General features: G+C 37.2%; 1 protein-coding gene across 1 annotated transcript in view; it reads left to right on the top strand.

Annotated features, from left to right (window-relative positions):
- Nucleotides 1–22,085: 22,085 nt before the first annotated feature.
- cebpz (CCAAT enhancer binding protein zeta) overlaps nt 22,086–24,614 on the top strand; it is a 69,494-nt gene continuing 66,965 nt past the window's right edge. Inside the window, exon 1 of the mRNA XM_081379424.1 lies at nt 22,086–22,320. Within this exon, the coding sequence (XP_081235550.1) occupies nt 22,174–22,320 (147 nt within the window). The 5' untranslated portion in view covers nt 22,086–22,173. The remainder of the gene's footprint in view (nt 22,321–24,614) is intronic.

Here is a 24,614-nt window from a genome sequence, read left to right as displayed (position 1 = left end):
CACACACACACAGACACAGAGAGAGGGAGAGAAAATTCTTCAGAAAATCCACATTCAAACCAAAATATCTCTCTTCCTGTTGGTCAGAGATGGTTCATGTAAATTAGAAAGTTGTCCGTCTTGATGAGAACAATACACATACCAAGTTTTGTTGCTGTTGATAAAACTAACCCCCCCACTTATGACTAAAGGTGGCGCTACTGAGCCCCTCACAACGCCCGTTTCTGAAACTTTGCACATGTCTACTGGATAATAAATGTGATGTGTCTGTCGAGTTTCATGCAATTTCAAGTATGTTAAGAGTCTCAAAAGCATAAAAAAGAATATTAAAGTTTGATGCATTGCCACGGCAACAGTATCTAAGATATCAATAATCCTTTCACAGGTTTACATCTGCCGTGTGTCTACATTATACACATAAAGTTTGAAGCAAATCTGGTAAAAATAAGACAGTGATTTCAAAGCATTTTAATAGTGATGTACTTCCTGCTGCCTGTTGGTGGCGCTATATCTTTGACTCACAATAGTCACATCTGTGCGATCGGCCTCTTACAACGAACACACTGCTGAAGTTTCATCAAGATCAGTTAATGTATGCAGAAGTTATAACACACTTCCTGTTTCATTTTTTCGCCATAAATTCGTTTCCTCGCCACGGCCAAACCGTTCGAGATATCAAAAATCCGTCCGCAATTTAGCATCCTCAATGTCTTGACTTCATGCACACCGAGTTTGGAGGCGAATCGATGAATTCCCTAGGAGGAGTACATTAAATTCCACAGCATGCGTTTCCAAACAACCCTAAATAGCCGACTTCCTGTTGGGCTGGCGTAAAACTTAGAGCACGAAAGTTGTTCGGCCCGATGATATCTATATGTGTACTGAGTTTCATATTATTACATGCAAGCGTGTCTGATTTATGGACAAGTGTTTGGATCCCGTTCCAGGGGGCGCTGTCGAGCCCCCCTGCCACGCCCGGGTACCAGCTTCAGTCCGGCCCTGATGGCCGCGGGTTCTGACCTGTGTGCAAAATTTCAAGAGTTTTCGAGCATGTTAAGGGCCCCAAAAGTGGCCGAAAGGTTGACAAAATAATAATAATAATAATAATAATAATAATAATAATCCTACCGAAAACAATAGGGCCTTCGCCCCTTCAGGGCTTGGGCCCTAATAAAGTGGAGCGGTGCTTACTGTGAATGTACGAATTGTACTACTGACTATTTAGAGCAGTGTAATTTTTATATGTTAGGTTGACTATTTAGGGCCCAAGCCCTGAAAGGGCGAAGGCCCTATTGTTTCCGGTAGGATTATTAGGGCCCAAGCCCTGAAAGGGCGAAGGCCCTATTGTTTCCGGTAGGATTATTATTATTATTATTATTATTATTATTATTATTATTATTATTATTTTGTCAACCTTTCAGGCACTTTTGGGGCCCTTAACATGCTCGAAAACTCTTGAAATTTTGCACACACGTCAGAACCTGCGGCCATCAGGGCCGGACTGAAGCTGGTACCCGGGCGTGGCAGGGGGGCTCGACAGCGCCCCCTGGAACGGGATCCAAACACATGTCCATAAATCAAACACGCTTGCATGTAATAATATGAAACTCAGTACACATATAGATCTCATCGGGCCGAACAACTTTCGTGCTCTAAGTTTTACGCCAGCCAAACAGGAAGTTGGCTATTTAGCGTTGTTTGGAAACGCATGCTGTGGAATTTAATGTACTCCTCCTAGGGAATTCATCGATTCGCCTCCAAACTCGGTGTGCATGAAGTCAAGACATTGAGGATGCTAAATTGCGGACAGATTTTTGATATCTCGAACGGTTTGGCCGTGGCGAGGAAACAAATTTATGGCGAAAAAATGAAACAGGAAGTGTGTTATAACTTCTGCATACATTAACTGATCTTGATGAAACTTCAGCAGTGTGTTCGTTGTAAGAGGCCGATCACATGGATGTGACTATTGTGAGTCAAAGTTATAGCGCCACCAACAGGCAGCAGGAAGTACATCACTTTCAAAATGCTTTGAAATCAGTGTCTTATTTTTACCCGATTTGCTTCAAACTTTATGTGTACAATGTAGACACACGGCAGATGTAAACCTGTGAAAGGATTATTGATATCTTAGATACTGTTGCCGTGGCAACGCATCAAACTTTAATATTATTGAAATTGCATAAAACTCAACAGACACATCACATTTTTTAGCCCGTAGACATGTGCAAAGTTTCAGAAACGGGCGTGGTGGAATGGCTCAGTAGCGCCACCTTTAGTCAAAAATGGGGGCTTAGTTTTTCCTAGAATCACAAAACTTGGTATGTGTATTGTTCTCATCAAGACGGACAACTTTCTAATTTACATGAACCATCTCCGACCAACAGGAAGAGAGATATTTTGGTTTGAATGTGGATTTTCTGAAGAATTTTCTCTCCCTCTCTCTGTGTCTGTGTGTGTGTGAGGGGAGGGGGGGATTTGACTATTGCTTTTATATTGTTAATCAAGGTTTCAGGGGCTTTTGGGGTCCTTAACGTGCTCAAAAACTCTTGAAACTTTGCACACAGGTCAGAACCCACGGCCATCAGGGCCGGGCTGAAGCTGGTACCCGGGCGTGGCTGGGGGGCTCAACAGCGCCCCCTTGAACGGGGTTCTAAAACTTGATCCATATATCAAACACGCTCGCATGAATTAATATGAAACTCGGTACACATATAGATCTCATCGGGCCGAACAACTTTACCCCCGTCAAGTTTTACGCCAGCCCAACAGGAAGTCGGCTATTATGGGTTGTTTGGAAAACGCTTGCTGTGGAATGTGAAATACTCCTCCTAGAAAATTCACCGTGTCCCCTTCAAACTCGGTGTGCATGTAGTCAAGACTTTGAGGATGCTAAATTGCGGACGGATTTTTGATATCTCGAACGGTTTGGCTGTGGCGAGGAATCGAATTTATGGCGAGAAAAGAGAAACACGAAGTGGAATAACTTCTGCATACATTAACTGATCTTGATGAAACTTCAGCAGTGTGTTCGTGGTAAGAGGCCGATCAGATGGATGTAGCTATTGTGAGTCAAAGTTATAGCGCCACCAACTGGCAGCAGGAAGTGTGTCACTTTCAACATGCTTTTGACAAAAGTGGGGGGGTTAGTTTTAACTACAGTAAAGAAAAAACAGTTTGTATATTGTTCTCATCAAGCCGGACAACTTTCTAATTTACATTCAATAGCTCTGGCCATCAGGAAGTCAGATATTTTGGTCTGAATGTGAATTTTTTTGCAAAATCAGCCTCTGAATTTTTAGCCACTCCTCTTAAACTATTTATTTTATTTGTACCAAACTTTTTCAACATGATGAAACTACATTAAAGATGCTAAATTATGAATGGATAATAAATATCTCAAACGGTTTTGCTATGGCGAGGGATTAAAGTAATGTCCAAAAAGGAAACACTAAAAATCTTCTAAAAATGTAATTATATACCATTTATTTCTATATAAAAGAATGCAAATATCACAACTAAACCCATTTTATTCTGTTTTTGCAATTCAAGAAGAATGAAAAAGTTAAAACAGGCTATTTAGTGCTATTTGGTTCAACAAAAAAGCAAACATAGGGCTATACTGCCCTCTTGTGTCCAAAAGGACATCAAAATAGTATATAAAACTTTTTACCAGGTAGGCCAATATTGTATTTAAATATACATTTATTAGGTATGTGTCTGAGGATATTTTCCCACCAGTTAATCGACGTGTGACACGAGTGGGTGCTTTTAAATCGCTAATATAATAGTGAAAGAAAAATAATGATAATGTTGCACACACAAATCACACACATGTGGGAAAGAATGATGCTTTTAAACAACACTAAACCGCCATTAGGTGTCGCCAGGCATCCATCTTAATAAGCGAGTCATTGATTCATTCGTTCAAACGATTCGTTCGAATGAGTCGATCATGATTAAGACAGATGTTTATGGATTGATCATTCAATCTTTGAGTCAACCGATTCGTTAAAAATGCTGAATCGTTCAGTTATGAGAAAACACGTGATGCGTGATGGTTCTGCCGTGATCTTTGTTTAACTATTTTCGCTGCTGAAACAGAACAAAAACAGTCAACATTGCATCTAAAATGTAAGTGACTTAATTGTAACTGTTTATTAACCTGTTGTATGAAATCTAGGGGTGGGAGAAAAAAATTATTCTTAGATGCATCGCGATGCGGACGTGGACGATTCTGAATCGATTCACAAATGTCAAAAAATCGATTCTCTAAAAAATTATTTTTCTAATAACGTAATATTGACGGAAGGCAAAAGGCGGAACTCTAAGCGGACGTGCGTGGAGTCTGTGGCGCGCACATAACAGAGAAGTTTCTTCTGCTCACCAAGGCTGCATTTATTTGATTAAAAATACAAACAAAAACAGTAATATTGTAAAATATTATTCCAATTTAAAACAGCTGCTTTCTATTTTAATATATTTTAAACTGTTATTTATTCCTGTGATCAAAGCTGAGTTTTCAGCATCATTACTCCAGTCGTCACTGTCACATGATCCTTCAGAAATTATTCTAATATGATGATTGATACTCAAGAAACATTCATTATTATTTTAAATGTCGAAAACAGTTGTGTACAGTCTTTGATGAATAGAAAGTTCAAAAGAACAGCATTTATCTGAAATCTAAAGCTTTTGTAACGTTAAACACTACCGCTCAAAAGTTTTGGGTTAGTAATAATTGAAATTTTATTTTTGGGGGAAATAAATAAAATAAATCAGTACTTTTATTTATGAAGGATGAGTTAAACTGATCAACAGTTACAGTAAAGACATTTATAATGTTAAAAATATATATATTTGAAATATATGCTGTTCTTTTGAACTTTACATTCATCAAAGCATTTTGAAAAAAAAAAATCTGTACACAACTGTTTTCAACATTGAAAATAATAATGAATATTTATTGAGCATCAATCATCATATTAGTATGATTTCTGAAGGATCATGTGACACTGAAGACTGGAGTAATGATGCTGAAAACTCAACTTTGATCACAGAAATGAATTACTATGTAAAATATTTAAAAATTGAAAACAGCTGTTTTAAATTGGAATAATATTTCACAATATTACTGTTTTTGTTTGTATTTTTAATCAATAAATGCAGCCTTGGTGAGTAGAAGAGACTTCTCCTAAAAACATAAAAAATCTTACTGACCCCAAACTTTTGAACAATAATATATATATATATATATATATATATATATATATATATATACATATATATGTATGTGTGTGTATGTATGTATGTATGTATATATATATATATATATATATATATATATATATATAAATATAGCTGCGAGCAGCGATGGAGGGCCCAAGCCGGCGGTACCGCCACCCCGGTGCCTTTAGGTAACTAAAGGCACCGGGGTTGCGGTGCCACCGGCTTGGGCCCGTAATCGCTGCTCGCAGCTATATTTATTATTATTATTATTATTATTATTATTATTATTTTGTCAACCTTTCAGGCACTTTTGGGGCCCTTAACATGCTCGAAAACTCTTGAAATTTTGCACACACGTCAGAACCCGCGGCCATCAGGGCCGGACTGAAGCTGGTACCCGGGCGTGGCAGGGGGCCTCGACAGCGCCCCCTGGAACGGGATCCAAACACGTGTCCATAAATCAAACACGCTTGCATGTAATAATATGAAACTCGGTACACATATAGATCTCATCGGGCCGAACAACTTTCGTGCTCTAAGTTTTACGCCAGCCCAACAGGAAGTTGGCTATTTAGCGTTGTTTGGAAACGCATGCTGTGGAATTTAATGTACTCCTCCTAGGGAATTCATCGATTCGCCTCCAAACTCGGTGTGCATGAAGTCAAGACATTGAGGATGCTAAATTGCGGACGGATTTTTGATATCTCGAACGGTTTGGCCGTGGCGAGGAAACAAATTTATGGCGAAAAAATGAAACAGGAAGTGTGTTATAACTTCTGCATACATTAACTGATCTTGATGAAACTTCAGCAGTGTGTTCGTTGTAAGAGGCCGATCACATGGATGTGACTATTGTGAGTCAAAGTTATAGCGCCACCAACAGGCAGCAGGAAGTACATCACTTTCAAAATGCTTTGAAATCAGTGTCTTATTTTTACCCGATTTGCTTCAAACTTTATGTGTACAATGTAGACACACGGCAGATGTAAACCTGTGAAAGGATTATTGATATCTTAGATACTGTTGCCGTGGCAACGCATCAAACTTTAATATTATTTTTTGATGCTTTTGAGACTCTTAACATACTTGAAATTGCATGAAACTCAACAGACACATCACATTTATTAGCCCGTAGACATGTGCAAAGTTTCGGAAACGGGCGTGGTGGAATGGCTCAGTAGCGCCACCTTTAGTCAAAAATGGGGGCTTAGTTTTTCCTAGAATCACAAAACTTGGTATGTGTATTGTTCTCATCAAGACGGACAACTTTCTAATTTACATGAACCATCTCCGACCAACAGGAAGAGAGATATTTTGGTTTGAATGTGGATTTTCTGAAGAATTTTCTCTCCCTCTCTCTGTGTCTGTGTGTGTGTGAGGGGAGGGGGGGATTTGACTATTGCTTTTATATTGTTAATCAAGGTTTCAGGGGCTTTTGGGGTCCTTAACGTGCTCAAAAACTCTTGAAACTTTGCACACAGGTCAGAACCCACGGCCATCAGGGCCGGGCTGAAGCTGGTACCCGGGCGTGGCTGGGGGGCTCAACAGCGCCCCCTTGAACGGGGTTCTAAAACTTGATCCATATATCAAACACGCTCGCATGAATTAATATGAAACTCGGTACACATATAGATCTCATCGGGCCGAACAACTTTACCCCGGTCAAGTTTTACGCCAGCCCAACAGGAAGTCGGCTATTATGGGTTGTTTGGAAAACGCTTGCTGTGGAATGTGAAATACTCCTCCTAGAAAATTCACCGTGTCCCCTTCAAACTCGGTGTGCATGTAGTCAAGACTTTGAGGATGCTAAATTGCGGACGGATTTTTGATATCTCGAACGGTTTGGCTGTGGCGAGGAATCGAATTTATGGCGAGAAAAGAGAAACACGGAAGTGGAATAACTTCTGCATACATTAACTGATCTTGATGAAACTTCAGCAGTGTGTTCGTGGTAAGAAGCCGATCAGATGGATGTAGCTATTGTGAGTCAAAGTTATAGCGCCACCAACTGGCAGCAGGAAGTGTGTCACTTTCAACATGCTTTTGACAAAAGTGGGGGGATTAGTTTTAACTACAGTAAAGAAAAAACAGTTTGTATATTGTTCCCATCAAGCCGGACAACTTTCTAATTTACATTCAATAGCTCTGGCCATCAGGAAGTCAGATATTTTGGTCTGAATGTGAATTTTTTTGCAAAATCAGCCTCTGAATTTTTAGCCACTCCTCTTAAACTATTTATTTTATTCGTACCAAACTTTTTCAACATGATGAAACTACATTAAATATGCTAAATTGTGAATGGATAATAAATATCTCAAACGGTTTTGCTATGGCGAGGGATTAAAGTAATGTCCAAAAAGGAAACACTAAAAATCTTCTACAAATGTAATTATATACCATTTATTTCTATATAAAAGAATACAAATATCACAACTACACCCATTTTATTCTGTTTTTGCAATTCAAGAAGAATGAAAAAGTTAAAACAGGCTATTTAGTGCTATTTGGTTCAACAAAAAAGCAAACATAGGGCTATACTGCCCTCTTGTGTCCAAAAGGACATCAAAATAGTATATAAAACTTTTTACCAGGTAGGCCAATATTGTATTTAAATATACATTTATTAGGTATGTGTCTGAGGATATTTTCCCACCGGTTAATCGACGTGTGACACGAGTGGGTGCTTTTAAATCGCTAATATAATAGTGAAAGAAAAATAATGATAATGTTGCACACACAAATCACACACATGTGGGAAAGAATGATGCTTTTAAACAACACTAAACCGCCATCAGGTGTCGCCAGGCATCCATCTTAATAAGCGAGTCATTGATTTATTCGTTCAAACGATTCGTTCGAATGAGTCGATCATGATTAAGACAGATGTTTATGGATTGACCATTCAATCTTTGAGTCAACCGATTCGTTAAAAATGCTGAATCGTTCAGTTATGAGAAAACACGTGATGCGTGATGGTTCTACCGTGATCTTTGTTTAACTATTTTCGCTGCTGAAACAGAACAAAAACAGTCAACATTGCATCTTAAATGTAAGTGACTTAATTGTAACTGTTTATTAACCTGTTGTATGAAATCTAGGGGTGGGAGAAAAAATGTATTCTTAGATGCATCGCGATGCGGACGTGGACGATTCTGAATCGATTCACAAATGTCAAAAAATCGATTCTCTAAAAAAATATTTTTCTAATAACGTAATATTGACGGAAGGCAAAAGGCGGAACTCTAAGCGGACGTGCGTGCAGTCTGTGGCGCGCACATAACAGAGAAGTTTCTTCTGCTCACCAAGGCTGCATTTATTTGATTAAAAATACAAACAAAAACAGTAATATTGTAAAATATTATTCCAATTTAAAACAGCTGCTTTCTATTTTAATATATTTTAAACTGTTATTTATTCCTGTGATCAAAGCTGAGTTTTCAGCATCATTACTCCAGTCGTCACTGTCACATGATCCTTCAGAAATTATTCTAATATGATGATTGATACTCAAGAAACATTCATTATTATTTTAAATGTCGAAAACAGTTGTGTACAGTCTTTGATGAATAGAAAGTTCAAAAGAACAGCATTTATCTGAAATCTAAAGCTTTTGTAACGTTAAACACTACCGCTCAAAAGTTTTGGGTTAGTAATAATTAAAATTTTATTTTTGGGGGAAATAAATAAAATAAATCAGTACTTTTATTTATGAAGGATGAGTTAAACTGATCAACAGTTACAGTAAAGACATTTATAATGTTAAAAATATATATATTTGAAATATATGCTGTTCTTTTGAACTTTACATTCATCAAAGCATTTTGAAAAAAAAAATCTGTACACAACTGTTTTCAACATTGAAAATAATAATGAATATTTATTGAGCATCAATCATCATATTAGTATGATTTCTGAAGGATCATGTGACACTGAAGACTGGAGTAATGATGCTGAAAACTCAACTTCGATCACAGAAATGAATTACTATGTAAAATATTTAAAAATTGAAAACAGCTGTTTTAAATTGGAATAATATTTCACAATATTACTGTTTTTGTTTGTATTTTTAATCAATAAATGCAGCCTTGGTGAGCAGAAGAGACTTCTCCTAAAAACATTAAAAATCTTACTGACCCCAAACTTTTGAACAATAATATATATATATATATATATATATATATATATATACATACATATATATGTATGTGTGTGTATGTATGTATGTATATATATGTATATATATATATATATATATATATATATATATATATATATATATATATATAAATATAGCTGCGAGCAGCGATGGAGGGCCAAAGCCGGCGGTACCGCCACCCCGGTGCCTTTAGGTAACTAAAGGCACCGGGGTTGCGGTGCCACCGGCTTGGGCCCGTAATCGCTGCTCGCAGCTATATTTTATTATTATATTTTATTAAAGCTATAATGATCAGGCTGCTATGTCAAGATTGCAATGCTGGAATGTGTGTGTGTGTGTGTGTGTGTGTGTGTGTGTGTGTGTGTGTGTGTGTGTGTGTGTGTGTGTGTGTGTGTGTGTGTGTGTGTGTGTTCATGTTTTTCTATCCCGGTGGGGACTTCAACCTGAATGCACACAGACTCATGGGGACTCGTGTCACAGTGGGGACCAAAATAGAGGTCCCCATGGGTGAACAAGCTTATAAATCATACAGAATTAGTTTTTTTGGAAATGTAAAAATGCAGAAAGTTTTCTGTGATGGGTAGGTTTAGCAGGAAGTGTGTAGGGTTAGTGTGAGGAGATAGAATATAAAGTTTGTAAAGTATAAAAACCATTAAGTCTATGGAGAGTCCCCACAAAGATAGTAAACCGTGTGTGTGTGTGTGTGTGGCCGTGTGTGTGTGGCCTGGGCGCGATTGAACAGTGGACACATAAAAACATACTCCTTCATTATACAGGACGACATTCAAACTGCAAAGTGTTAACTTATATTTTTGTACAGTCGCAATAAAACACAACATTGTGCTTTTGTAAAATAATTTCAAGCAATCCACCCCCCGAAAGGCGCTAATTTTAAAATTAAACTAAAATGCTCATGGCTGCACGGGCATTCATAACGGTGCGCATCCACGACGAGGAACGAGCAGAACAGAGTAAACGTTTTTCAGTTAATTCTTACTTCAATAGGAATTCATTTGAAACGCCCGCTCAACCACTATCAATGTCAGTGCGGACGAACATATTTTACTTTCGTTTTTAAGTTGGCAATTCAAAAGCCCACAGCGGTGTCACACGTCGATTAACCGGTGGTAAAATATTCTCACCGTCACATACCTAGTATATTTTTATGTAGATACAATAGGCCTACCTGATTTTGAACACAAGAGGGCAGTATAGCCCTATGTATGACTTGACTTTTATGGGACTAAATAGTACAATTACTATTTTTAAACTTATAAATAATTATTAAATTGAAAAAAAAAAAAGAATAAATATGATATTTGTATACTTTTATATAGAAATAAATGGTTTTTAATGACATTTTTAGAAGATGAGGCTTTTAGTTTCCTTTTTGTACATTACTTTAGTCCCTCACTATAGCAAAACCGTTTGAGATGTTTAATATCCGTTCACAATTTAGAATCTTTAATGTATTTTCATCATTTTGAAAAAGTTTGGTGTGAATAAAATAAACCAGTTAGGAAGAGTAGCTAAAAACTCAGAGTCTGAAATATCCAAAAAATCCACATTCAAACCAAAATATCTGACTTCCTTTTGCTCTGAGCTAATAACTGTAAATTAGAAAGTTGTCCGGCTCGGTGAGACCAATATGTATTCTGATTTTTGTAACTGTTGGTAAAACTAACCCCCCCACTTTTGTCAAAAGCATGTTGAAAGTGACACACTTCCTGCTGCCAGTTGGTGGCGCTATAACTTTGACTCACAATAGTTACATCCATCTGATCGGCCTCTTACCACGAACACACTGCTGAAGTTTCATCAAGATCAGTTAATGTATGCAGAAGTTATTCCACTTCGTGTTTCTCTTTTCTCGCCATAAATTCGTTTCCTCGCCACGGCCAAACCGTTCGAGATATCAAAAATCCGTCCGCAATTTAGCATCCTCAAAGTCTTGACTTCATGCCGACCGAGTTTGGAGGCGAATGGATGAATTCTCTAGGAGGAGTACTTCACATTCCACAGCAAGCGTTTTCCAAACAACCCATAATAGCCGACTTCCTGTTGGGCTGGCGTGAAACTTGACAGAGGGAAAGTTGTTCGGCCTGATGAGATCTATATGTGTACCGAGTTTCATATTAATTCATGCAAGCGTGTTTGATATATAGACCAAGTTTTCAGACCCTGTTCAAGGTGGCGCTGTTGAGCCCACCTGCCACGCCCATTTCTGAAACTTTTCACATGTCTACTGGATAATAAATGTGATGTGGGGGAGGGGTCAAGATGGCGCCGTGTTAACAGCATCTTTATTACGCTCTAATCCATTTCTATGTGCTGTGCTTGAGGCTTGAATTTCTATGCTCAATCTGTTTATATAACTTGTAGTGGAATCTCAACATATCCTTTTAAGACTGTTTTTAACGTTATTGGGACCCTCTTTCGTTTATTTTAGTTAGTTTCTACGCCTGAGTGAAGTAAGTTAGCTCCGTTGATACAAAAATAAATAGGAATTCATGGACGAAAATATGGATACAGCCTCTGTCGAGGCTTCTGCAAACAACGAAAATCTAAAGGCACATAACTACACAAGGCGTCTAGAAGATGCATTTGGGGGCTCTCCTGACACTCCTAGTAAGTCCCCTGCTCTGAAGAAATCTCGTTCCAATGCCTCCGACACGGTCTCTAACTCTGTGCTGCTAGCGGCAATCGAAAAGGTTAGCAAATTACAAGAAGAGTCATTGGTAAAACTGCATTCCGTCGAGGCATCGGTGAAGGAAAACACTGCTTCAATCTGTAACCTCACCTGCTCGCTTGAAGCTATCAACAAGCAGGTGGAGGACGTGACGGATAAGGTGCTTTCTCTGCAAACAAAAGTTGTGAAGTTGGAAAAGGAAAATAAAGCTCTTAATGAGAAATGCAGCGGTTTGGACAGCTACAAACGCAGATGGAACCTCCGTGTTGCCGGGATACCTGAGCGCGAAGGGGAAAACGTCAAAATGGTCGTTATCGAGCTGTTCAGGAACCTCTCTCCACACACCGCAGAGAAACTGCAGGACATGGTCGACATCGCGCATCGGCTTGGCCCCAAGTCTGGAAACTCAAATCCGCGACGGATCATCGTTCAGTTTTTATCCCGCACTTGTCGAGATGCAATATGGGCAGAAGCCAAACGATCCGAACTTTTGAAACAGAAGAAAATTCGTATCTTGGAAGATCTGACGCAGGAAGACAAAGAGGCGAGAAACAAACTTTGGCCACTCGTCGAAAAGGCAAGAAGGGAAGGAAAGAAAGCTGGGTTTAATGGGCCCGTTGCCTTCATAAACGGGAAGAGAATTTCTGTTTACGATATTTAATATGCCCATTATAGTGTGAATTTGCGAAACGGAGAGGCGTTTATTTTTATTTTTGGGTCCACGACAGGGTGTGTTGACCTTCCTAATTTTTATTGGGAATTCGAGCCTTAAGCTCTGCATATCTTCTAAGAAGCATATTTAGTTAACGTTACTGTACTTGTTTCTGACAATTGTATTACTCAAGAGTTTGAGTTCTGTTTTATGTTTAGTTCACATTTCTCATGTTTCTCTTTGAACGTTCGGGGGCTACGTGACTTAAACAAGCGAAAAGCTTTATTTTTGTTTTGTAAATCCATGAAAAGGGACATATATTTTTTGCAAGAGACACATTCTTGTGTAAACGATGAAAAATTCTGGCGTAATCAGTGGGGGAGCACTATTTCTTTCTGTCATAACTCTAGTTCATCAGGTGGGGTCGCTATATTACTTAATAGTGGATTTCAAGGAAAGGTTATAGAAACGCTTTCTTCAGGGATTGGAAGGTGGATTATCTCAGTTGTTCAATTGGACAGTGTTGTAATGTAACGGAGTACAAATACTTCGTTACTGTACTTAAGTAGAAATTTCACGTATCTGTACTTTACTTCGTTATTTACATTTATGTCAACTTTCACTTTTACTCCACTACATTTCCTAGATAAAATGTATACTTTTACTCCGCTATATTTCCACTAAGCATCTTCGTTACTCGTTACTACAAAATAAAATCAGAAGAAATGTGTGCGACTACAATAAGGGAGGTTTGGCGAATCACTGCTCCTAGACTGCAGTACGCACGGCGCGCGCTCTATTTCAGCGTAATGCTTGTTTGTTGCCATGCCAAAGGAGGAGGAAGCACAACTGAAACCGCCATGGAAGCACGAGAACCTGCCGGAGGACCTGGAGCACGTTTAACTTACAGAGCTGCCAACTCTCACGCATTCACCGTGAGACACACGCAATTGACTTTTTCCACGCGCTCTCACGCCTCACATCAATTTTCTCACGCACAGAAAAATCGCGAAGCAAAGAGGACGACCGACAGACTAGACAGAGCAGGTTACATTATGATATAAAACATTTTTTTTTTAACTCAGATTATGTCAATTTTATTACGAAATTCAAAAAATAAATACTGTTTTGGCGCTTGTAAATGTTACGTGACAGTCTGATGACAGATCCCTAGCTCAAGTGAACCGATCATCTGTACTAGCTAATAGTAAAATGAATACTGTTGAAAGATACAGTAGGCCTATAACTTACCGAAATGTTCCTTATACATAATATCGATCAATAAGTGTTTTTCATCAGCGTGAAGAGGTCAATAACATAGCTGGAGGACAATTATGTCACATTTACCTCAGGAAAGCCATTTAATAATAGGCTATAGCACAGTTGGCAAGACAAATAAATAGCTATAGAGAGTATTTTGCTAAATATGTGTTCTATATTACATATTTATTATATTTTTTACTTATATCATTAAAGTTTTTATTATAATAAAAAAAACGCATTCTATTTAATTATTTTTAACCTTAAATAATAGCCTACTACAAGCTAGGGCTCTCTGTATGTTTACAGCATTAGGGGAGTTTTTTTTTTTTTTTTTTTTTTTAGAAAAATTAACGCAGATCTTGAGTAGCCTACCTAATATTTATACAAATGAGTCAATATTAAATCAAATCACAATTGAATTGAATTGAAATAATAAAAAAGCGTAGCTTACCAGAAATTATAAACATTGTAACATGTCACTAAACCTAATAAAATTCAGTTTAATTACAAAAATGTTAGTGACAATCACAATACACTTATTGTGATGCAATTTTTTTTTTACAGCTAAAGGTACATGCAGTGGGAGATAAACGATAACACAAGTAGCCTACAGTGCAGGCTACACAGTCCCTCCAGTTTTTCGCGATTCCGTGATCGCTGAATTCAACGCATAATCAAAAAAAAAAAAAACTTTTACTTTTACTTCAATTACTTAAGTACATTAAATATCAGAAAATTACTTTTGATACTTAAGTACAGTATATATCAGATACTTTAAGACTTTTACTTAAGTAATATTCTAAAAGGTAACTTTCACTTCTACCAAAGTCTTTTTCTAGTACAATACTTGTACTTTTACTCAAGTATTGCTTTCTAGTACTTTATACAACACTGCAATTGGATAACAATTTTTTAATAATGATTAACATATATGGGTTCAATAGTTCTGCAAACAACAAAACTCTATTTGATAGTATAGTCATTTATATAAGTAATTTAAAACTTAAATATCCCTCTGCTTTTATTTTATTTGGTGGCGATTTCAATGAGGCACCAGATTTAGTTGCTGATAGATTTCCTCCAAGAAATGTGTCTAACAGTGTTAACCACCTAATAGCAAATCTCTGTAATTGTCTGAACCTGATCGATGCACACAGATATTTAAACCCCGATTTACACATGTACACTTGGTTTAAATCAGATTTTTCTCAAAAATCACGTATAGACCTGTGGCTGATATCAGATTCTTTAATTTCATTTTTGGTTTCAGCAGAAATTTCACCCTCACCTCTTACAGATCATGCAGTAATTGACATTACTTTATCGGATGATAAATCCAAGCGGAGAAGAAAAGTGAACCCTGGGTACTGGAAGTTAAATTGCTCCTTTTTATTGTCTGAATCATATTGTCAGGAGATTGAGAAAATCGCAGAGAGTGTTAAATCTCAGACTAATATCTCGGCCATTTCTAAATGGGAGCTATTTAAATATGAATGTAGGAAATTCTCGGTTAAATTTGGGAAAAATAGAATGTCTGTTAAAAATAAGGAAATTACAGACTTAATTAAAAAAATAAATGAAATATTAAAGAACCCTAACCCGGGTGAGGATGACAAGGAATCTCTTTATACTTCACAAGCCTGTCTGGATGATCTCTTTCTGGAAAAGGCAAGGGGCGCATTTATTAGATCGAGATCAAATTGGCTTGAGTTTGGGGAAAAAAATTCTGCCTACTTTTTCAACCTAGAGAAGAAACGCGGCAGTAATAAAAAAATCTCTTCTCTATATATTAAAGAGCAACTTGCAGGTTAGAAGACCCAACAAGTCAATGTATAGAAAAATAATGTAGGAACTAGATTTTCTTAAAAAAAATTTTTATAAATACGCTACAGTGGCTTCTGGAGTCGTTTTTGTGAGAAAATTTTACTTCCGCATCTGAAAATGGGCGTGACGGGCGAGAGTCGTGACGTAGCACGAGGGAGAGCGGTCGATTCAAACAACAGAGAAAAATGGATTGCAATGACATTTCGGACGCTGAGGAAATTGTTGACGGACCACAGCCATACAATTATGAGCCTGCTAGGCTGCCAAGAGAGCAGGGACAGGCCAGGATTAATGTTAGACAGAACATATTGGAACTTACAATAACAGAAACTAAGCTTTGATCAGGCGTTTGTCATGCTCATTAATATCCGCCCAGACTAACGTTACGTGATATAACTTAGCGGTTTCTCATCGAGAGACAGAGAGATATTTATTCCTGCAAACATTTTTTGTTCCATAGGTGCTTGTGTGGGAAATGCGAGGCAATGTTTACAGCTGAGGAAAGTCAGTGTTGCAGGGAGGTGGATGCATACTGGGCCTTAGTGGAAAATGCCAAACTTCCATGGTTGCAGTTAGTGTTACTACAGTAAAGCCATGGTGAATGTTGCTGATCTGTGGACACTGGATAGTTCGTTCATTCATTGCACAATGTTTATTCCTGGTTTCCACGTCAGCGCTGTTCGATCCGTTAATAACGGAGAAATGTGAATATTTCTCACTAGATCTCGCAGCGATGTTATTACTTCAGTGGCGAACTCTTTATTTACTGGATCTCGCAGTTAGGCTACAGTGTTGCTTGATCAGGCTCGCGCTGCACTGGTCCAAACTGATAAACGGTCCACACAAACACAATAACGAGTAGCTCAGTTTCGTTCCGCTTACATTGCGTTTGCCAGTTGATGTTGTGCTCGCGCCTACATCCGGCGGGAGAACCCGAAGATGCGTGCATAATTCTCCGGAGTGAAATGTGCGCCACAAACGACCGAGTGTGCGGTGACAGACGCGGCAGTGAAGTCTGCTCTCTTCACCTGAACAAAACGCACCCAAGAACGAAAAGCCTTGTTTTTCCTAGAAGGAAAATGATGGACACGATGTCCTGACAGGCTGGATTTTGTGCAACCAGCACAAACACAATCATTTACCATTATGGCTTCTCTAAAACTCGATCTAAAACTTTCCCTGTCGCTCACTACTGCTCTAACTACTACACCCACAATGAGAGCGCTGGCTGAACGCGAGCTCATATTTACCTCGGCATACGTCATATGACGCGTTGCTATAGGGGGAAAGGCGTATTCCAGAGCCTAGCACATTTTCATCAAAATCTCTACAACCAATTAGATTTCATTAGTAATTTCTACATATGTGTTTTTAAAAAACCTCTTCAGACAATATCAAGTATTAATTCAGTTATAAATTTAACCTGCAAGTTGCTCTTTAATAATACATTATCTAATGTCCCCTCTGTGATTTCTTCCCATGTTTTTACATTTTATCAAAATTTGTATACTTCCTCTTTTGACCCCAATGCTTCATCTTTGTTTTTTCATAAGATTCAATCTGTTATTCCTAAAATTAATGACCAAAATAGGAAAATTTGTGAGGATCCTTTTAATATAGATGATCTTTATAATATAGTCAAAAGAATGCCAAATAATAAATCCCCAGGGCCAGATGGGTTACCTTTTGAATTTTTTAAAGTCTTTTGGGACTCCATTAAACTTCTTCTTTACGAAGCCCTTATTGAGTGTTCATTGAAAGGTGAATTGACAGAATCAATGAAACAAGGTCTCATCTCTCTTATACCCAAGCCTAATAAGGATAACAAATTTTTAGATAATTGGCGCCCGATCACCCTTTTGAACTCTGATTATAAGTTATTGGCTTCTATATATGCTGAAAAGCTCAAGCCTTGTTTGGCAGACATAATTTCTGACACTCAATCTGGTTTTCTAAAAGGTAGACATATCTCTAATAATATTAGATTAATTATAGATATTCTTGATTACTCTGAATTTATAAACAAAGAGGCTTTAATTTTGTTTATCGACTTCTACAAAGCATTCGATACAGTTGAGCATTCCTTTATTTTTGAAGCCCTTTCTAAGTTTGGTTTTGGTTGTTCTTTTATTAAAATGATTCGTACACTTTATAATGGTATTAACAGTTGTGTCTCTTTAGCTTCCGGAACTTCTCCCCGATTTTCAGTGAGCCGAGGTATTCGCCAGGGATGCCCCATCTCTCCTTTTCTTTTTCTATTGGCCGCTGAGCTTCTAAGTTTGTATATAAAACATTCAAATATTGAGGGTATAAATATTGGTGAGAATACTTTAATAATTAGTCAGTTAGCTGACGATACTTGTCTCTTTCTTAAAAATGATTTACAAGTCTCTGGTGCCCTAAGCAGTTTTAATCTTTTCTCCAAAGCTTCTGGATTGGTGGTAAATCCTACGAAAAGTGAAATATTGTATGTGCATGATTCGGATAAAATTTCTGTTGATGGTATTAAAGTTAAACATCAGGTAAAATACCTTGGGGTTGATATTTGTAGATCAGGTTCAGAACGTCTTCATAACAATTTTCAACCAAGATTAGATAAAACCAAAAAAATTCTATGTTGCTGGCTGCAGAGAGACTTGACAATTTATGGGAGAGTCCTGCTGTCTAAGGCTGAGGGCATATCGCGCCTGGTTTACCCTGCTCTTTCCCTATTTGTTGATAAAAAAACGATTAAATCTATTGACTCTTTGCTATTCCGTTTTATTTGGAAAAATAAGGTGGAATGTGTTCAAAGGAAATCTTTGATAAGAAGTTACAAGGAGGGTGGTCTTAACGCTTTAGATTTTCAAACTATCAACCAGACATTCAAAATTAACTGGATTAAATATTGTATTTCTAATAATAGTTTACCCTGGTTTTGGATCCCTAACTTAATCTTTAAACACTGTGGTGGCCTTAAATTTTTAATATCTTGTAATTTTAAGTGCAGCAAATTACCTATTAAACTCTCAAATTTTCATAAACAAGCTCTAGAATCCTGGAAGATTGCTTTCAAACATAATTTCTCCCCACACACGTATATTATTTGGAATAATGAAAATGTACTATGTGGTAACAAATCACTTTTTTTCAAGGATTGGGTGGATCAAAATATTCTGTTTGTTTCTGATTTGTTCAGTGCTCAAGGAGACCTTCTTTCCTTTTCTGAGTTTATGTCCATGAAAGGTGCTGTGATTTCTGTACGAGATTTTAATAAGGTGACTAAAAGTATTTCTGTCAGTGTAAGAACTTTGTTTAAAGCGCATTTAAGATACTATTGTTTAAACAACTATATTCCTACACTCGCAATAAATGGTGTTAATGTATTAGATAAAAAATGCAACAATTTCTTTATTAGAAATGCTCTTACTTCAACTACAAGAACCCTTAAGCACGATCTAAATGGAGTATCTATTATCCAAACTCTGATTTGAATAACTTATGGGCATTTTCTCACAAGCTTTTTATCCCTAATAAAATTAAAGAACTCCATTTCAAAATTGTTCATAGATATTACCCTTGTAATTTATTTTTGAGCAGGTTTTCTGAGAATGTATCTTCTTTATGTTCCTTTTGCAGTATTGAAGAAGAATCTATCCTACATTTATTTTATCAGTGCCCATTCTCTAAGTCTTTCTGGTCAGATGTTACCTTGTTAGTTTTTTGCTGTTGTAGCAAATTGGTACAAATGTCAGAATCTATCATTTTTTTGTCAGATTTTCATTCTAGCGATGTTAATCTTAATTATACGGTATTATTACTTTGTCTTCTGGGCAAGTTTCATCTTCACAAAGCCAGAACCATTCATTGTAATCCTGATTTTAGATTATTCTCCTCTGATATAAAGTCCCTTTTTTCTTCCTTTAAGAAAATGTCAAAACCTTTAAACTCAAAGGTTTCTAAAACAAATAATATCCTTAAGTCTGTTGTAAAGTACCTTTAATGTGTTATATTGACATACTGTAATATTGTATTGATTTGTGTAGCCTATCTCAATCTCTTTTAATGTCCGTATACCCCCCTTGTTTTATTTTTATTTTTCTCTGCTCACTGTTAATGTATGTACCTTTAAATGTGCAATAAAAAAAAAAAAAAAAAAAAAAAAAAAAAAAAAATGTGATGTGTCTGTCGAGTTTCATGCATTTTCAAACATGTGAAGAGTCTCAAAAGCATCCGAAAAGAATATTAAAGTTTAATGCGTTGCCACGGCAACAGTATCTAAGATATCAATAATCCTTTCACAGGTCTACATCTGTGTCTACATACACATAAAGTTTTAAGCAAATCGGGTAAAAATAAGAGGGTGATTTCAAAGCATTATGAAAGTGACACACTTCCTGTTTAGAAATGGTAAACGTGGTGTAGAAATAAAACAGCAAAAACTACATGATATAATTATGAACATATTTTCTCATATAGGCTACAAAAATTTACAGATGTAACACGAGGAACAATTGATAAGGGGTCTACGGTGTTTAAACTAATGATGTTTAATGTTTTTTATGGATGCATTATAGGCATATTTAATGTAGTAATTGTTGAATTTTCAAAACAGCGTGCACAAGCGTTTTCAACGAGATATAAAGGGAGCGCGTTTTGTTGGATTTATGCCAAATCATAGGTATTTATATGGTTTGCGAACGTATAGGTGCTTACAGATAATGTATTTCTGGGATGTGCAACACGTAACTTTGAAACTATTTCTACAATCTATTTCTTTACTTGCTAACAATAGACTTTAATTGTATTTATGGTTAGCCTATATGTGGTCCAAAACAGACGACTGTCTTGGGTTAAATAAACAAAGCCAAATTTGCAGTAATTTTTTGGGCAAAAATTGGACCAAATAAGACGGACCAAACAAAGCCCAAATTTCAACGTCTATGTTTGGGCTAAATTTGGACCAAATCAGACGGACCAAACAAAGCCCAATTTTCAACGTCTATGTTTGGGCTAAATTTGGACCAAATCAGACGGACCAAACAAAGCCCAATTTTCAACGTCTATGTTTGGGCTAAATTTGGACCAAATCAGACGAACCAAACAAAGCCCAAATTTCAACGTCTATTTTTGGGCTAAATTTGGACCAAATCAGACGGACCAAACAAACAGTGGCGCCTCCAGAAATTTTTCATGGGGGTGGCCAGATGGGGCCACTTAAAATCTTGGGGTGGCACACCAAAACTATAAACCATAATTTCAGAATTTTTTTCTACTGTTGTAGTAAACCGGCCTGTAGAAAACTATCAGAAAGACTTAAGGAAACTCCTACTGATATACTATATGATGGTTTATTGTGTTATATTTAATGTTACTAATGATATAATATGCATAGACTAATAACAGTACAGTTAACATTTTGAGTTGCACAACAATTCTGTTTTATTTTGCAATTATATTTGGCATAAGGTGTACATTTATTGCAAACAAAACAGTTACTGGGGAAAAGCAGATACTGGCAGATACAAATATATTATATTTATATATTAATGTCAAGAATTCAGAAGTGTATATATTAATATACCTACACTACAAAGAAATAATATACAATTAAATTATGCTTATTTTAAATGTACTGAGCAGGCTAGGTATAAAAAATATAGGCTTTTAATAATCTTTCAGTGCGCAAAACCATGATAATATGAAATGCTTCAAAACAGAGCGCACAAAGCGCGTATGCGCATCGCGTATGCAGAATGATGTGCTCAAAGCAACATCTGTCCATATCAAAATAACACTCACTGAAGCGGTAAAATATTGATTCATTCTAGAAGCTTGTAATAAATAACAAGTGCCAAAAATAGGCTACTCTATGCCAGACAAGACTATTCTTTAATAGCAAAGGAACATATAAGTAAAAGTCACAGGTAACATCAGCAAAGAGGCACACATTATTTTCACACTTTCACAATGTTTAAAACTAATGCTACATTACACATCTTGAAGAAGTATAATACAGGATTATGATGACTGGCACAAAGCAAAAACTGTAGAACAAGTAGGCTAATGTCCTATTGAATTTAGGAAAGAAATACAAACCTCAGGATATCAGGCATTTACAATATTTAGCATCTTAAATAATAATCCAGACACAAAGAAATAAATATATTTTAGAAACAGATATGATGCAATTCAGACTTTATTCTCTCCACACTCCAGTACAGTAGGTGGCAGTATCCAGCTCGTTTGCAACGGCCAGTAAAACCCAGCGAAGAAGCAGTAGTACAGGCTTTTATTTTGATTTTTGATGGACTTTTCTTGTGGATCGTGAAGCGCGCACGTGTTGCCCTGAGTCCACGCGGAAACGGGCGGCAGACCATCATGGAGGAACACGATCAGGAGGGCAACAACAGCATGGACACGAATAACGACCAGGAGTGTGAGGATGAAGACTGCGATCCCACCGAGGATGACAATAATGAAGAAGAGTTCTCACTGGAGGATGTGTTGCGTTTGGGAGGGACAAAGGTGAGCTTTTAGCTTGTCTTCAACACACGTGTCATTCCTCTATGAAAGATTAAAACATGTTCACACACTGAAGGGACAAACTGCGAATGTGTTCTTATATTCCTGAAATTCGAAGTTGAAGTTTCTTCAAATGAAGGCCTGTGACGTTGCAGCGACTTTTTATATATTTAAAAAGTAAAAGAAAAATTATCTGACAGATCTAACGTTATATGTCAAAAGTAAACGAACAAAAAATATACAAGAAATTATACACACGGGCTTAATCTTCAAACACACATTTCAGGGCATGTCTTTCACCCACCCTGCTGAAAAATCCAGCTTACACCAGCCTAAGATGGTCAGGCTGGTTTTGGCTGGTCTCCCAGCCTGGCCATAGCTGGTTTATCAGGCTGGTTTTAGAGGGGTTTTGAACACTTTTTTTTTAGCTGGTCAGGCTGGTCTTAGCTGGTCATTGTTGGGCTTTGCTGGTTTTAGCTGGTCAGCCTGGCTGGTCTTAGCTGGTCATTGTTGGGCTTAGCTGGTCAGGCTGGTCTTAGCTGGTTTTAGCTGGTCAGGCTGGTCTTAGCTGGTCATTGTTGGGCTTAGCTGGTTTTAGCTAGGCTGGTCTTAGCTGGTTTTAGCTGGTCATTGTTGGGACTAGCTGGTTTTAGCTGGTCAGGCTTGTCTTAGCTGGTCAGACTGGCTGACTCTATGTCTTCTCTATTTTTAAGACAAATAATGTAAACAATTCCAAGTATACTTAAAATAATCTTCAGGAGCACAGGCAACCATTCAAACATTCCTTTTATTTGATATTGCAGCCCCTTAAAACAACCCATTGATATGCTAACAGTAATGTACAAAATTATTAATTGAAATGCTAAAAACTATAATAGTAACTAAAGGAGAACAATAACAGAATTATAGAGATACATTTTACATTACATTTTTCTTTTCTTTTTTTATGACATCTTGTATTTTTTGGGATATGTAATACCCCACTTGCTTCTCCCGCTTCTCTCTCTCTCCTTTTTCGGGTTCTTTTTGTTTGAGCCAGTCACTGAAGCAGACTTGAAAGATAAATAATTTAGATTATTAATTTGTCACTTTTCAACTAGTAAAACTTAGAAAGTTAATCAACTAATGTAAAACCCTTTTACTAAATTGGCTACAGCTACATAAAGTATATGAATGAATAAATGAATGAATGAATGAAATAACAGATTACCTCTCAAAACTTGCAGCTTGGAGGGTGTCAGGGGAGGCTTTGCAGAGTGTTTATTCGTGGGACACTCCTTTCCTAACACACTTCTGCTCTTTAAAGTGTTTGTCCCCCACAGTGCCACAGCTATCTCTTTAACATAGAGAGAATCTTTTGTAGATAAATTAATCTTCTCCCATGCCTCTTCTCTGATCCAAACTTTGTTTCCTATGTGGATCAAGACAAAACATAAATGAGCTTCAATTGTATGAAAAAAAAAAACACTCTTCAAAATATCATCTTTTATGTTCTACAGAAAAAAGACACTTATACATAATATATTCCAGTTGGTAGCTATAAATGTTGTGACGTTACTCCTACTTTGGCTACCACATAAAAGCTGCATTTTTTTTTTTACAGATCACAATATTACAAATAAGAAGCTGTATTTTTCTTCCTACAAAGATATCTAGTCATTTCAGTGAGATCTTAAAGGGTAACTAAACCCCTGGTCAGAGCCTTAGTGATGTGTCATGTGCAAAAGATGCGGCTCTGAGAGCCGGTGCTTTGTAGTGAATCAGAAGAGCCGGCTCGCATCGAGTGAGAGCCGGCTCCCAGTTTTTTTCCTTTCTCTGCTTTCCTCAAGGCAGAACTTTGTTTTGATTGGTCAGCAATCGCATCGCGGCCAATCAGATGTGAGGATATGGGATCATACCATTATGTAAAAACAGAGAGGTGGGTGAAGCGAAGCAGCACTCCACTGCAAGTTAACGAGTCGTAACAACATTAAAGGGTTAGTTCACCCCAAAATGAAAATTCTGTCAGTAATTACTCACCCTCATGTTGTTTCAACCCCGTAAGACCTACGTTCATCTTCGGAACACAAATTAAGATATTTTTGATTAAATTTGAGAGCTGGATCACTTCTCCATAGGCTTATAAGGGATTGAAACTTGCTGGCCCAGAAAAGTTATTAAAGAGATCGTTAATATAGTCCAAGTGACTACAGTGGCTCAATCTTAAGTTTATCAAGCGACGAGAATACTTTTTGTGCGCAAAAACTAACAAAAATAACGACTTTATTCCACTATTCATTTCCTTCTCTCTGGGCCTC

This window comes from Scardinius erythrophthalmus, assembly GCF_964197995.2.
Source record: "Scardinius erythrophthalmus genome assembly, chromosome: 11".
In the NCBI taxonomy this organism is placed as follows: domain Eukaryota; kingdom Metazoa; phylum Chordata; class Actinopteri; order Cypriniformes; family Leuciscidae; genus Scardinius; species Scardinius erythrophthalmus.
This window is presented reverse-complemented; position numbering and strand designations above follow the sequence as displayed.